The 17,663-nt window shown below is 44.3% G+C and overlaps 1 protein-coding gene across 1 annotated transcript in view; it reads right to left on the reverse strand.

Moving 5' to 3' along the window:
• sox6 (SRY-box transcription factor 6) overlaps positions 1-17,663 on the reverse strand; it is a 144,882-nt gene that overhangs the window by 95,886 nt on the left and 31,333 nt on the right. Inside the window, exon 4 of the mRNA XM_079497731.1 lies at positions 16,835-17,045. Within this exon, the coding sequence (XP_079353857.1) occupies positions 16,835-17,045 (211 nt within the window). The remainder of the gene's footprint in view (positions 1-16,834; positions 17,046-17,663) is intronic.

The following is a 17,663-nucleotide window of genomic DNA, read 5'->3' on the forward strand; positions in this document are numbered from 1 at the left end:
ATCATGTGACGAAATATAAATCAGGCTACAGGAAGACAATGATGAGCTGCAGTAGCATGTCATCTCCCTGCTGCTCTACACAAGCATTCAAAACAAATCAAAAGTCGAGAGTGGTAAAAAAGCAAATGGCTGTGACAAACTGCAAGAAATCTTTTGAATATCTTAATCACAGAGACACTAAAAACAAGACCTCATCATTGCACTAAATAAAACATAATAATTACAAGTGGCAGGCAGGGAAGTGAAATGCAGAGAGAAAACATGTTTTGTCATTCTACTGCTGGTCCCAGAGACAACAGCTGTTGGATGCTGCAAAATACTCCTGAAGTCTCCATAATCATGACGTTATTGAAGTGAGGACAAAAAGGGCACTAATTGCAAGGGAGCAATCTGAACGCAATAGGTTACACACCCGGGTGATGCTGCACAATGCAAACGCTAAAGAGGGGAGATTGAAATATAAAAAAACACAAAAAACACAACACTCTGAACACAACACTACGTTGTTGCTCATTTTCTGGCAATTACTTTCCCTCCTTGTCAACAGTTTTAATAACCTCCATCATTTCCAGAGGAATTTTTTGGTGCAGTTAAAAAAAATTCCAGCTTTTAAATATGTAAATGCTAGTGCTGGCATGCATGGGTGAAGAGGTCCGGCTGCTTGAGGTATGCCAGTGCATTGTGTAGCACCTGCACCTCTGGGAGGGCTTGATTTAATTGACACCTAATACGACTCATTATTCCACTTGGTGAATATCCCTGTTAGTCACCTGTTAGACTCTCATATAAGAGCCATTTGGCCTTATAAACAGCTGCTATAAATAGTAGCTACCTGGCTGCCATGTTCATCACTGAAGGTTGTGACAGATTTCCACTTTGTTTCCTTTCCTCCCTCTCTTCCTTCCTCCGTCCGTCCCTCCTGAGCCCTCTTCCTCCTTCCCTCCCTTCCTCTTCCTTGTTTCCTTTCCTCCCTCTCTTCCTTCCTCCGTCCATCCCTCCTGAGCCCTCTTCCTCCTTCCCTCCCTTCCTCTTCCTTGTTTCCTTTCCTCCCTCTCTTCCTTCCTCCGTCCATCCCTCCTGAGCCCTCTTCCTCCATCCCTCCCTTCCTCTTCCTTGCTTCCTTCCTCCCTCTTTTTCCCTTCCTTCCTATTTTCTATCGTCCTTCGTGATCTACTTTCTCTCCAGCCTGCCTGAAGGAGAGTTGTCTGAGGTCATTCCCTGAAAACAGGTCAAGTACCCAAATACATGTTTTTCCTAATGAGATCAAGGTCTATTTACATAGAATTATAGCATTAAATGACTTTAAACAACATTAAATTAACTTTGTCACTCACTTTGCTACTCGATTTGCCACTCGATCTGCCATTCACTTTATGTATGCGCATACCCTCTATATATATATAGCCTACACACACACACACACACACACACACACACACACACACACACACACACACACACACACACACACACACACACACACACACACACACACACACACACACACACACACACACAGTGTATATACTGTGTATGTATAATATGGCTTATGTTAGACATTTAAAGTGGTTCATTCCAGGGACATGCAAAACGTATAAGAAAACACTGACGTGGAAGTCCAGAAATGCAGCTCACCAGTATGCAGCATCTGACTACTGACAGCATTCATTATGCAGAGAGAGCAGAGCATGGCAGTGGCCTGTTTGACTCTGAGCCTGTGTGGAAGAGGTTACCTCTCCTGAGTAATAGTACAAAAGTATTGGTTATATCAACATCTACTTAAAGTACCAAAAGTAAAAAAGTACTCATTATGCAGAATGTCCCATTTCAAGTTTTCAAATGTATACAAATATTTTGAAAATAGCAGATCTACAAGCTCACAATGCATCGCATTGTAGTGTGTACTGTAGATCGGCTATTTTCAAAAGGCAGAAATGTATAGGGCAGGGCTGAAGTGGATTGAAGTTTTCAAATAAATCTAGTGGAGCAAAAGTACAATATTTGGATCTGAGATAGTGGAGCAGAAGTAAAAGTATTGGAAATTGGAAATGCTCCAGCAAAAGTGCAGTACTTATAAGTAAATCTACTTAGTTACTTTACATCACTGTCCAAGGTGCTAATCCTACAGTGTTGACCTGGCCATTCTGAGAACACACAGCACCCTGACCTCTCTAAATAGGACACGTGTCTATCAAGCATATATGAATTAACCATCCCCAAGAGGCTTCACCTCCTGAGCTGAGCACCATGTGACCTCTCCCAATCCATTTTACTGCAGCACTATGTGGCAATCAGCCTTGAATTATTAAAGTGAGCAGTGAGCAATGATCAATTCATTGCGGCCCTTGCCCGCAAAACCGCTCTGCCGTACTTCAGCAGAAATGACACGGGGAACACTGGGATATGCCTTCCAGACAATGCACATAAATGTGAAATATGTCCTGCCTGATATGTCAATAATCATAACTGTACGGGCTGAGGCCATGCGCGGGCTAATCCTAAGGAAATGCCGCTAGATGACAGAGGCGTCAGGGTTTTAGCACTGTGTGAATGAAGGAAAGAAAGAAAGGAATTACCGGTCAGACCATAAATACATTTTAACCTTCCTGTCTCATCAACACTTCAACCTTAAAATACTCCTTATCAATGTGACCGCAAGGAGACGAAAAAACAATAGCTAAGTAGCTGAGAGAGAAAGTGTTTAAGAGAGAGAGAGACAGACAGACAGACAGACAGACAGACATACAGACAGACAGACAGACAGACAGACAGACAGACAGAGGGGAAGTAGGAAACTCAAGGCACCTGTTAATAGGAAGAAGAAGAAGAAGAAGAAGGAGAAGAAGAAGAAGAAGAAGAAGAAGAAGAAGAAGGAAAGAAAATCAAATCAAAACTTATTGGAGGAGTAGATGAGGAGCCAAGATAAACCCGTAGTCAGAGCCCCCAAAACTGCAATGTCCTCTTAAGCCGGAGAGTGGCAGCTGGCAGAACAGCTGGTGAATAGGATTAATGTCAGAAGAATGAAATAAAACTCAACATATGTCCGAGCCTGAGGTGTTGGGACTGTGCGTGATTGTGCCCCCGATGGATGCCATGTGTGCAGCTGGAAGGAGCCGCTGTGCCTCTCCGTGCTCTACCCCACAAGGTCACTTTTAAGAACTAGCACCATTAAATGCTTGGATAGCAAAATGAACTTCCTCCCATACGTCTGCTTGTCTTTGTCCTCCTGCAGTCAGTCCAGTCAATCTAAGATAAAAAGGGGCGTGACCCAAAATAAATTGCAATGGTAATCGTTCAAGGTTTTTTATGATCCTTAGGGTCATCCAAATAACATATTAAAAATTGATTATTATATAAATTTTGGATCATGGTAAATCCAGGGATTGATTGAACCTTGGGGTACCATTGAAAACCTATATAAGGCAAACATTTCACATTTGAATTATGCTTTAAGTAGCATGTGACATGTCAAACTAGGGGTCATTCCAAGCATTTGTTTTGCACGAAAAAAAACTCCTTGGGCTAAATACGGCCCAAATGTGGCCAAAATGGGCTGACCTCATCGCATTTGTGAAGACGGCTATGGACGTTTTTAGCCCAAGGAGTGTTTTTCGTGCAAAACGAATGCTTGCAATTGATTCAGAATCATGAATAACCCCTAGTTTGACATGTCACATGCGACTTAAAAATTTCAAATTTGAAATTTCCCTTATATAGGTTTTCAATGGTACCCCAAAGTTCAATCCCTGAATTTACCATGATCCAAAATTGAAGAAGAATGATTACTATTGCAATTTATTTTGGGTCAAATCTTAGATTGACTGGCCTATATAAACAAGTCAAATCCTCAGTGTTAATTTAACTCTGAGAATGTACAAACTGGAACCAAATGGGTCCATTTGGTTTCGACATTAACTCAGAAAGATAAATTCATTGTTTTTAAAAGGCTGAACATAAATGCTACATTCCACAGTTTGATGATGAAGAAAATAACAAATATATGAAAGATGGAAGTCCGACAAGGTCAGCTGAGCCGAGGTCAGGTGGATTTTAAGTTATGAAAGAACAGGGGAAAAGAAAAGAAAATGAAGCATAAATAATAAACCATTCATTTTTCTTCATCTCACAGTATGAGTGTTTATATATAATTATATGTGATTTTCAGTAATTAGTAACCACTAATACGGTACAATTACCTTGAAACTTTTAAGTGCTATTGGTTAATTTCTTAGAAACTATGTTGAAGCAAGACAGCGAGACTGACGGAAAGAGCCACAGATATATATGCTGGTATTTGTGTGTGTGTGTGTGTGTGTGTGTGTGTGTGTGTGTGTGTGTGTGTGTGTGTGTGTGTGTGTGTGTGTGTGTGTGTGTGTGTGTGTGTGTGTGCGCGTGCGTGTGTGCGTGCGTGTGTGCATGCGTGTGTGTACTAGACAGACTAGAAAGAGGACGATCCTCTTTTCTGGAATCTTAGCCGGTGCTGATGAGGCGTTCAACACTTGTGAAGATGAACATTAAAGGAGAAATATGTGGACTTAATTTCAATTTATAATATCCATTTGATGTCGGTAATCATTAGGGTGCACACACTGTAATAAATTATAATAATTCCACACAAAAATTAAATTACTGGGTACCTTACGTTGGAGAGATTTTTTTTGTTGGGTACCCTGCAATTTAACTGTCAGACATGAACTTGCCTGCTAATCAACGCTCCAAAACATTCACATTTATTCATCTATGTTAACCCATTTTGGGCGGGAACCCCTTTTGGTGTTTCAAGCATTCTGTTATACTTTAGCTATTGAAAAATAGCAGATCTACAAGCTCATAGCGCGCCACCGAGTGGCGCGCTATGAACTTGTAGGTCTGCTATTTTTGAAAAATCGAAGAACGACATAGAAACATAGCTTTTTCAGAAAACTGTCAGGATGTAGAAGACATTTTTAGAATCTGATCTCAGGTCAGAATGGTTTAAATTAATAGAAGTGTGAAGAAAACGCAGAGGACTGTGATCATGGCTGCTCAGTGTGATTTACAAAATTAATGGGTGTCTGACTCTACAAGGACAAAAAGAGACTAATAGGATCCACATGAATGGACTACGTTCTGCAGTGAAGCCAAATGTCTGGTTTAGGAACCCAAACTTTATTTCACCATAAATGCTGGGCAACTGTGATACGCTTCACACACTTAGCTATCGGATGTCATATAAAAAAGAAACACATATTACAAGAATAACCAGAAGGCAATACGCTTTAGCATTTAGGTAATGGCTATATGTACTGTGTAATGTAAATGTGCTGAATATATATATATATATATATATATATATATATATATATATAATAATTGATGATATATATAATGATGATGATATATATAATAATATATATATAATAATAAATGATAATTGTAATTACAGTATGGGCATAATGAATTATTAGTGTTACAGTTTGACATTCTCAATTTCAAGCAGCAATTAAAGCTGTTTTTGGAATCCTGCAGTTAACTCTGTTTACTAAGATGTCAGAGTTCAGAATGCACGCAAGCACACACGTACACGCACGCACGCACACACGCACGCACGCACGCACGCACGCACACACACACACACACGCACGCACACACACACACACACAGAAGTCTAAAGGTCAGTATTTTTAGATGACGTCCAGCCACATCCCTGAACATGCAACAAAAGGCAAACAAAGTGTTTTGACGTGCGCGTATGCATCAACACACACACACACACACACACACACACACACACACACACACACACACACACACACACACACACGCACGTCGCACACACTCACACGCACGTCGCACACACACACACACACACACACACGCATACGTCGCACACACATCATGCTCTGGAAAGTTTCAACTTTCATTACCACACAATTAACAGGAATCAGTCTACAGTCACCCACCAGATTAAAATAGCATCAGGACTGACTTTTAGCTCAATGGGTCAATCACAAGGTACAGCAGAAACAGCTTGTAATTAGGTATAAATATGTTTTCCTTCTGTTATTCAGTTTCTCTGCTATTTTAGCCTCCTTACATAATGCCAATCTGATTGTTGCCCGGCCAGTGGAGAGTGAGATGATGAAGTAACCATAGCACTTAAAAAGGTTAAGCATTCCAACTTGTATTAAGTCCCCCTCCACTGGCCCACTGCTACAGTAAGTCCCCCTCCACTGGCCCACTGCTACAGTCCCCTCCACTGGCCCACTGCTACAGTAAGTCCCCCTCCACTGGCCCACTGCTACAGTAAGTCCCCCTCCACTGGCCCACTGCTACAGTCCCCTCCACTGGCCCACTGCTACAGTAAGTCCCCCTCCACTGGCCCACTGCTACAGTAAGTCCCCCTCCACTGGCCCACTGCTACAGTAAGTCCCCCTCCACTGGCCCACTGCTACAGTAAGTCCCCCTCCACTGGCCCACTGCTACAGTAAGGTCCCCCTCCACTGGCCCACTGCTACAGTAAGTCCCCCTCCACTGGCCCACTGCTACAGTAAGGTCCCCCTCCACTGGCCCACTGCTACAGTAAGTCCCCCTCCACTGGCCCACTGCTACAGTAAGTGTAGAAAGTCCCCCTCCACTGGCCCACTGCTACAGTAAGGTCCCCCTCCACTGGCCCACTGCTACAGTAAGTCCCCCTCCACTGGCCCACTGCTACAGTAAGTCCCCCTCCACTGGCCCACTGCTACAGTAAGTCCCCCTCCACTGGCCCACTGCTACAGTAAGTGTAGAAAGTCCCCCTCCACTGGCCCACTGCTACAGTAACTTGTAGAAAGTCCCCTCCACTGGCCCACTGCTACAGTAAGTGTAGAAAGTCCCCCTCCACTGGCCCACTGCTACAGTAAGTGTAGAAAGTCCCCCTCCACTGGCCCACTGCTACAGTAAGTGTAGAAAGTCCCCCTCCACTGGCCCACTGCTACAGTAAGTGTAGAAAGTCCCCCTCCACTGGCCCACTGCTACAGTAAGTGTAGAAAGTCCCCCTCCACTGGCCCACTGCTACAGTAAGTGTAGAAAGTCCCCCTCCACTGGCCCACTGCTACAGTAAGTGTCTCAATGCACTATTGTTCCACAATGGCTCAGCGACAATACAAGCTGTATGTTTCTTTTCAAGCAGCTCTTTCCCTTTCTTCAAGATACACTTCCATACAGATACGTATGTTGCTGTTGGGCGGAAACCTTGTATCTCCAACCTTCCGTTTTTTCATCAATTGATACTCTACTTTGTCATACAAGGGTATTGTGAAAAAGTTGCAAAAATACTGTAAGCTTGTAGATCTGCTATTTTCACTAAAACTTTTGAAGTGGAAGTGAAAAGTGGTTCATTTATATAATTATATAATATACTATAATTGAAAAATGCCCCCCACCCCCTTCTAGAGAAAGACAAAGAGAAAGACATCATACAGTAGACAGGATACAATAAAGGAGGTGGGAAAAGTTCAATGGTTATTTAGCACCACATATTGCTAATATTGCTAATTTCCAATATTATGATAAGAGGTACTGGAGTTACAATAAACCATTCCAGCAGCCATCAATCCTAATCCAAACTCATAACTTTAACCCATCATTGGAACTTCATGACATGTAATGGACGATACGGTCTTAAAGCATATTAACCACTCGACCTGTGCAGACTTAAAATTATATCGGGGGCACTCCCAAAGAGAGATGGCGTACGTCGAATAATTATAATCATCAGCACTCAGGCTTTGCGGTGCAATAAAACATGATTCTATCTGTTTCCTCTGACACCCTCATCTCGTCTCCTGGCACTTGTGCAACGTTATTGAACAAGGAGAAAGAAAGGGAGAGCGGCGGTGGGAGGAGACATTTGTTTCATCACCAACGATTAAACAGTCTCTTTGTTCAAGAGGCATCCCGCCAAAGAGCAGTGTAAAATATACATGCCTGGGGCTACGCCGGAAAACAATGCAAATATGCTAATAGGCTGCGTGTGTGTTAGTTGTCATGTTTGCTTGTGTCAAGGCGGATCTCTTGGCTGGATGGCTTACGTACCTCCGTCTTATAGAACAAGCCTGCAATGTGCTCTGAAATCATTAGCAGGCCACAGAGGGCCGTCTGTGCCCAGGGTGTGAGTTACACTGACACTATTTTGATCCCTGGTCAGATGACACCAGCTCTTTTGTCAAGTTATGTGTGGAGAATGCCTGGGAGTTGGAACGCCAGGGCTAGGACAGCGATACTGACCTGGTCCACCGCAAGTCTCCCAGTGTAACCCTGCTGCACGCTGACGCACGCACAAACGCATGCACAGTCGCGTGCGCGCACAAGCGGTCGCACACGCACACATGCACACACGCACACACGCACACACACACACACACACACACGCACGCGCGCGCACACGCGTGCGCACGCGCACACACGCACCTAGACATAAATATATATTCAAATGCCTAACCAATTGAGGTACTTCTGAATTCCCACCACCACCACTATCACCACCACCAACAATAACAACAATTCTTAAATAAAGGCTGTCCATCCATATCTGTCACTGCCCCTGTTATTGCTCCTTTAATCTGCATATAGGAGAGTGCTATTTCCAGATCCCTGGGTTCTACCGCACAATGACAGATTTAGTAGCATTAATGGCTCCTGCCTTCTTGTGTGTCAGCGTTTCACTCTCTGAGCCCCTCCAACACTGCTGGGCCCACACAAACCAGCCTCAAGCTACCACACTTCACTGTGTTCACTTCACCTCCAAAGTGTCTAGATTACCCCAAGCAACCCAAATGTGAGACGTTGTGAACAGATAACGACAATCCTATTTTCAATCTACTGTCTTTTATTGATGTGATCATGTATCTATTAAGATATTTTTGGACTGTTGTTTGTAGTGTAGAAGATGCAACATCTCATCATCTCCCAAAGCAGAGACCTTACAGTCTGCAACTCAATCAATGATGTCATTTACACCGTCTATATGCTCGTTTGAGATGCAGCGGGCGGGATATACCTGTCTGACCAGTGTGTGTGTGTGTGTGTGTGTGTGACCAGTGTGTGTGACCAGTGTGTGTGTGTGTGTGTGTGTGCGTGTGTGTGTGTGTGCGTGCGTGCGTGCGTGCGTGCGTGCGTGCATGTGCGTGCGTGTGCACGTGCGTGCGTGCGTGCAAGTGCGCGCGCAAGTGCATAGTGTGTGTATGAAGACAAACAAGCCTCTGTGCAAGCCTGGCTGTGATTTGTCTCTCTGAGACACCCGTTTCCTCCTATCAGGGGGTTCCTGTGCTCCCAGCGAGCCAGGAACACAATGGGAGTGTTGTCCTGCATGGGCGCAGGGGGGACACGCTCAACAGCTGAAACCCGGGAAGATGGCCCCTGGAATGCTCCGCAGCAGTTGCTACTGTTGACTAATCGGAATATGAGAACCAGGGAAGGTGATCTCGAATGCAAAGAATGGCACATTGAAGCGGCAGCTGCTTGCTTTGTCATCTGAACGACCGAGAGAGAGGAGAGGAGAGAGAGAGTGAGAGCAAGAGAGAGAGAGCAAGAGAGGTAGAGCGAGAGCGAGAGAGATCCTGTTCTTGAATAGGGGCAACAAACCCTACGTGTTTGCTACTGTAAAATGAGACCTGAGCGAGGCCTTCGCCGGGGCAGCGCCTGCGTTATGTTAAGGTTGTGTTTGGGATCAGATAGGAAATGTATAATTCAGGAGCGAAAGGGCGCCCTGCACCCCCGGTCACTCCATTTAGCCCCATGAGGATTCTGATCTAACCTTCCTCAGAGGAGTAGCAGCCCCGTCATAGGACAGAGAGGGAGGGAAGGGGTGCAGGAGGAGGACCGTAACAGGAGGGACAGGGCGAGAGAGAGAGAAGAGGAGGGGGAGGGGAAGGGGAGACAGAGAGAGCAAAGACGATAGGGAGGGAGAGAAGGGGAGTAAGGCTTCAAGAAGAAGAGGGGAGAGCGTAGTTTGCGAGAGGAAAGGAGGAATGACGGGGCCGGGTATCTTTTTGTGAAAGTTCACATGTCAGGCTGGCTGGCTGCCCGCGGCGTACAGCCGAAAAATCTATTTAACGTCTGCTTCACAGGGCGACAAGAGGCCTGATTGGCAGAGAGCAGAGAGAGCCTTTTGATCATGTGTCCTAACAAGCGATTCCAGCTCATGTCTCTTCAGCCTGAACAGATCTACATTACCTATTCAAACAAAAGTGACAGACCAGAGCACTGCTCCACTGGGCTGCCATGCCACGGGCCACACGCACGCACGCATGCACGCACGCACACGCACGCACACGCACGCATGCACGCACGCTCCTTGATCAAATGAACTACTTGTATGAAGATAAGCAGCTTGTTGGAATCATGTGGACAGAATAGACAACAGAAATGATGAAGGTTGATACACGGAGCACAGCGGAGGCCAAGAGAGTGACTGATGGTTGTCCAGTGTGTGCACGCTGCCAGGTGCGCACAGACCAAAACCCGTAACTCGACCAATAAGAGTTAGGGAAAGGGGCGGGGCGAGCTGTTTGGAAGGAGGATACCCAGGAACGTGGAGCGGAAGCCTCTGCATGCCTCATTGCATATGCATGGAGGCAGAGGCTCGTGTGCAGATCATTATAACAAAGACCCCTATTAATTAGGTGGGATAAAGTTGAAGCAGATGACATGAGCAGCTGGGATGAGAGGAGAAGGAGGAAGGGAGTGACGGAGGAAGGAGGGGAGATGTGTGCATCAGTGTGTTTGGGGGGAGGGGGTGTTTGTATAATAGGAAAAATACATTATACATAAGTGCACATTGTGCAACGTTCAAATGACACACGCGTACAAATACACTGCGAAATCACACATTTTAATTTGACCAAATATTTGACCTATTTTGGCCATGTCTTTATTAGAGGAAATTCTGAAACATTAATAATAATAATAATAATAATTCAACTTTTTTGTAAAATAGCTAAACTAGCCAATCAAACTCTGGCTTGTAAATTGGTCTATGTTCGCGACACAACTCCCTCGGTGGTTAATTCTACAGTATACACGGAAAATCTGAATTGCGTAATTGCAGGAATCAATATTTTTTATTGAAGTTAATCCAGCGGTCGCAAAGGTTTGGTCAATTTCAATGGTCAGTGTCCATGTAAAGTCAGCAGAGGGCCGTTGACACTGACAGGGGAGTTACAACGAGAGTCAAGAGTTCATCAGTGTTAATCAGGCCTGCAGCGGATTTAGAGCTGATCCTATTCTCTTCCAAAGCTTTCACCCATATCCATGAATCTCATTACACAGCCTGTCGTAATAGAGGATAATGACCAGGGGCCACGCACACAATGCTAACTACTCCCCTGTCTCTCTCTCTCACACACACACACACACACACACACACACATACACACACACACACACACACACACACACACACACACACACACACACACACACACACACACACACACACACACACACACACACACACACACACACACACACACAGCTATTACACTGCGATAATGCATGACCTGGTCAGAGGATTACACAAACAAATAAAGGAAGGTGAGAAAGAGAGGATGGGAAGTGAGAGAGAGAGAGAGAGATAATTATACAGGTGTTATAGAGGTGTCACACTGTTTAGTGATACAGACCACAGCTTATTTTAAATACTTTGTACCTGACTGGTGTACCTATTTTGGGCATGTTATTAATGGCAAAAATGTATTAATTTATAGCAAACATTGTCAAAAATAGCCAATCTACAAGCTCACAACGTGTCACGATGCAACACGTTGTGAGCTTGTACACTAGCTATTAGTTTTTCAATTAATCTTCCAAATGCACTGTGCTGCATACAGTAGGTCTGTCATGAGCCCAAGCAGCCCTAAAATATCCTCCAGCCTAAGAGAAAACAATGTGTTAAATTGTGGCTACACTTTCTTGGGGCAACAAGTCATGGCGGTCTGGAGGTGTCATTAATTTGGGCTCATGGTATTGAGTGTTTTGTAGGGGAAATAGCATATATTTTTCTGAAGGTCTGAAAGTATGGCCTCTGTTACAGTGGATACACAGTAGCTTCGGAAATGTATGTTTTTCCAATGCAAATAATGTTCCTCTTTAAATTACGTCAGACTTTGGTGCTAAAGCGCCAGTTAGACTATGGCTATGGCTGGCTATGACTATGGCTGCATTATTTGCTGAAAAGCTGAAAAGCTTAAGGTTGTATAGTCTTGGGCAGACTGCTTGCCACTCCCTCTCTCTTTACAATCTTTCTCAGCTGAAAAAAGCGGTTTGGCTGAAGGGGAAAAGGCAAATATCACAAATGTGCACTGTGTTATTTGGTTAAGGTCAGCAGAGGTCATTGTGTCACACCTCGTTAAGGTCAGCAGAGGTTACATGTTCAGATCACACCTGTTCACACAGGCTGGTGTGATCGTGCGTGCGTGCGTGCGTGCGTGCATGCGTGCGTGCGTGCGTGTGTGCGTGCGTGCGTCTGTGGTTGTCTGTGCATGGGTTTGAGCAACTGGACCCTATACTGGCACATGTACGTACATGTCTTTGCATATCTTTCAGCCGTTTAATTGTAATGTATTACGTAATATGCATATGATCCCCACACCTCATTCTAAGAATATGCATTGTGAAATGTGATGAGAAATAACACTGCATCCCACTGTGCCACTTAATACATCAACACAAAGATGCAAGAGGAATTCATAAAGCAAATGATCAAATTCAATGTTACTTGCTACTGACAAGGACTCAACAAGTAGCGACATGAGCCCAAAGTAAAAGATCTAAAAGCCAAGACACGTACAATAGCTAAAACCCAATAGCCGTCCTTGTCTTGGGGACGACCATAAAGACCCAACACATAGCCGTCCTTGTCTTGGGGACGACCATAAAGACCCAACACACAAAGTATTTCTGTGTTGACTTGCTCAGTATTGATTCATACTTTAGTGCATTATATAAAGCTGTTCTAATTGCATGTAAATCAAACCAAGGTCACCTTGGATCTTTATAATGGTGGCTATTTTTCTTTTTCCACTAATACCGTATACTGACATTTTTAACTCTTGACAAGTGCTGTCCAGAGACTTATCCATAAATAATGCATTTACAATACCTAGTAAATAAACATGGGGCACAATCGTTACCCCTGCCAGCAACTGGGCCTAATAGAGCTTTTACAGCAAAGGTGACTATTCAGCTAAATGTGGCGCTCGCTGCTGGAAGGGCATTTTCATTCATTAGCACAGTCACAAGCACTTAAAGCACTTTAACCACTTAAGCCCTGTTTTATACATCGTCGTACGATGATGTCGTACGGAAACAGCTGATCTACAAGCTCACGACGTCGACGCGTCGCATCGTGGTGCACAGGGAGCTTGTAAATCAGGTGTTTTCACTATTTTTGAAAATAATTTGAAAATGATAATAACATTTTTCATACATTTTTTTAAATTGCGCCCACAGAGGGATGCCAAGGTTAATGTGGTTATAAGGATCAGGAATGGACTACATGAATGGAGAGATGGATGGGTTAGAGACTAGAGAGAAAAAATACATCTGAGATCTGAAGCACTGATTGTCTTATGGTTCAGACATTGTACTGTACATATTACATTTTCTGGATTTTCTCATCAATTAACAGGAGGTAAATTACACCTGGTAAGGATAGTACTTACACTATTATTATTAGATATAATAATAATCATTGTCATCATATTCATAGTCATAATAATAAACCCCACTCATAATCAATAATATGTTTCATGAAAAACAAACAAACATGCACGCACGAACGCACGCACCCACGCGCACGCACGCACGCACGCACGCACGCACGCACGCACGCACGCACGCACGCACGCACGCACGCACGCACGCACGCACGCACGCACACACACACACACACACACAATATGCTACACACACAATATGCTACACACCCCAATTAAGTGGGATTTCACAACACATTCAATTGCAGGGTAATGCACTGTGTAAAGAGCGTGCCAGATTATGCTAGCATTCGTATGCCCTCTAGCCCCCGAGCTTTCTCTGTCCCTTTCATCCTTCAGTCCATCAGCACAATGAGCTCTCCTGACCAGGCCAGGGAGCCCGGAGAAGAATGACAGCAGATGGTAAACCGCCTCTGAGGACTGCAATGATCCCAGCTACCCAGGCACCAAAGCAGCAAGATTAGACACAACAGTTGTCCCAGTAATATCATGCTTAGATAAGTGATATATTTAGCTCATCCGCTCTTTGTCTCACATTAGCTAAGTCATTAAGGCAACAAATGGCCTTTCCAACCTCCTTGGACGTTCCTTACACAGGTTCAATTCTGCCCTTTCCAATTGTGGCTCATTGCCATAAAGAAAGACATACGATAATACATCCTAAGAAAAGAAAAGGGGGTAGCATTAGAGGTGTCTAGTGCCAGTTGCTAACCTGTGTCCCTACAGTAAGCACCGATCAGCCCTGCTGCAGCTCTCTATATATAGTGCCTTTAAGGACAGTGTCTCTCTCTGTTCATCCAGTTTAGAGAGGACATTGAACTTTGTCTTGGTAGCGTTCCCTCAGAAACTAATTTCCTCCAACAAGGGAATATATTTTAGTGGCGGTGATACAGGGCATGAGGCAGACTGAGTCTCTATTATTAACAGGAGATTAAAACAGCTGTATGGCACTCCAGAGCACCCTCTCCTCCCCGCACTAACATACGGCCCTGGATTACAAGCTGCACTTGACCATTTAAATTACTGCAACAACCGGCCTTCACCAGCTGGGTCTCATTACCATAACGCCCTCCTTCGCCACAGAGGGCTCTGACAAGCTTGCTTTGGAAATCTGCCCTGCCAGAAAACAAGGGGAAGGTAAGAAATATTCCCAAGTGAAGATCAAAGCTCATTGTTGTTGAGGAGTCAAAACTGATGTGACATATTGATTGATAAAGTATGCTTCTTTACAAACAAAAATCCAACAATGTTGACAATAAAAATTAAAACATCTACCCTGAAACGTTGTCTGAACATAGGTAATGAATGAAATGTTCGGTTATGAAATAAATAAATAATAATAATACATGTATTCATTCTCTGTGCATGACATACTGTAAGTACATTTCACAAGTTCATTATTTCACAACAGATGATCAGAATTCCATTAGCAGACAGATAAGCTAAAAGGGAGATAAACAAGTATCTGAGGAGTAGCCCACAATAGTCAAAGCAAAGCTCATACAAAGACAGACCACCGAATGAACACTTAAAAAAAATAAAGTGGCAAATTATTTTTAAGGCTAACAGAGGTCTAATTTATTCATCTGATGAAGTACTTAAGCTAAGAGCTCCCCAGATACCCAATGAGACACAAGTATTCCCGAGGGGGTCTAATATTTGATTGGATGTAGTTATATTACAGCCCTAATTAAGAATGGGGGATATGTTTCAGCGGCTCTCTCAAATATTTGTTTTTCCGCTGTACTCTTGATAGACTGCAGGCTGTGGGGGAGAGTTGGGGAGAGAAGCAGGGCGATATGGGGTGCAGTTATGTGACACAGACATAACCACCTTATCGCAGGGAGGGGGAGATCCTCCACAGCGTACTGTAGGGAAATATTAAAGGCTCAGGGAATGTTGAATGTGACGACTGATGTCCGTATTTTGGACACCTTATAGGTGAATTAGGTTTCAACATTTGTTCCAGAATTTTCTTTAGACAATTTTCAGCGATTTTCAAAAACAAAAAAAGCGGAAAAAGAGATTGGGCGTTTCCGCTATCTGCCGTACACTGCACCGTACAACAAAGCATAAAGAGCTTAAGTGGTTAACGTGTGCGGGGCAGGTACGGTCCAACAGGAGGACGTTAGTTGTTTGCGCATGGCTGACTTTGACGAATAGCTGCAGTGAGTGAAGAGTTTTCTGTGGAGCAGAATAAAGAGGTAATGTTCCTGGCGTGAGGTCAGCCCTATGTGTTTTATAGTCTGGGAGTTTGCCTTGGCACAGACAGGAGACCACACTTACGTTGAGGTGTCGTGCCACCCACACCTTGTCACACTGGACGAGGTTCAGAACAAACTGGAAACACTGTAACGTCACTCTTCCCAGCTCAATGTGTGTGTGTGTGTGTGTGTGTGTGTGTGTGTGTGTGTGTGTGTGTGTGTGTGTGTGTGTGTGTGTGTGTGTGTGTGTGTGTGTGTGTGTGTGTGTGTATGTGTGTGTGCAGAGAGAGAGAGACAGAGAGAGAGAGACAGAGAGAGAGAGAGAGAGAGACAGAGAGAGAGAGACAGAGAGAGAGAGAGAGAGAGAGAGAGACAGAGAGAGAGAGACAGAGAGAGAGAGAGAGACAGAGAGAGAGAGAGAGACAGAGAGAGAGAGACAGACAGAGATACACAGAGAAAGAAAGAGAGAGATACAAGAGAAAAGTAGACAGACAGGAAGTAAGAAAGACCAGAGATACGCATAACGTTTTTAAAGTGTGAGTCTGTTGGAGGAAAAAGGCATTCATACTCTCATTTATCCTGCGTCATACGACCACGTTGCCCACTCCAAATAAAGCATTTTCATCCAAAACAAGTTGCGGTGAAGAAAATGCCAGCACTCATTGTACTGTATGTCCTTTTACATGTTGGAAAATATGTTCTTTTCATTGAGTGATACAGATACTACGACAAACTATAAGTTAGGCTTTAGGCCCCGAACAGACAACATACCATACTGACACACAACAACAGAACACGCACACACACACACGCACACGCACACGCAAACGCACACACACACACACACACACACACACACACACACGCACACACACAGGGAAAAGGGAGACATACCGTCTTGCTCTGTCTTTGTCATCTCCTCAAGCTTCTTCTGCTTCAGAGTGTCTACTACGTCTGCCAGGCTTCCTTTGCGACGCTCGGGAGTTCCGAACGCCGATCCGCTCAGCAGGTCACTGCGCTCCCGGGCCCCCTCCTCAGGCTTGTGCGGGGAGGTGGAATTATTCCGGAAGGAGTACAGGGAGCATACTTTATTGCTGTCAGACTCCTGTAAGAAAACAAAAAGACAGGAGGGGTGACGACAGCAGAGGGGCATTGGTGTTAAACGGCTAGCGCTGCTGTGCTCCTGACAGTCTTTTCATTTACATTGCAGTGATTGCTAGTTTTCTCTCTCTCTCTCTCTCTCTCTCTCTCTCTCTCTCTCTCTCTCTCTCTCAATTTGGACCACGTGAAACAACTCCTCTCCCTTTATAGGGTACACGACAGATTCCTCTATATCTCACACAGAGCTCCCCATTTATGGTAAATGAGTTGTGACAAGAGAAAAATTGAGATGAAATGATGAGGTATACTTTCATAGGGCACAGCCATAACGTGCTCAGGTTCTACTTTTCATCGGTGAAGAGACTACACAGAGAAGCCCTCCCTACTGTAATTTCTCAAATTGCTTTGGAGTGTTGCATTTGTGTTGGGGTGACTGCTGTGTAATTTGTTCATTTTCTAGTGGAGACCTATTCTCAGCTGAGTGCCTGGGGCCGTTGTAAATCTGCGGCCTGTCTCGAGCTGTTGTTGTTTTTCGGTCCCACCTGTGTGTGGTTTAGTATTTAACTAAAGGGTCCTGTCTCCGGCTGACGGGCTGAGTGCTCCCTGTGCACAAAGCCAGAAC

Source organism: Electrona antarctica, assembly GCF_951216825.1.
Source record: "Electrona antarctica genome assembly, chromosome: 3".
Classification (NCBI taxonomy): domain Eukaryota; kingdom Metazoa; phylum Chordata; class Actinopteri; order Myctophiformes; family Myctophidae; genus Electrona; species Electrona antarctica.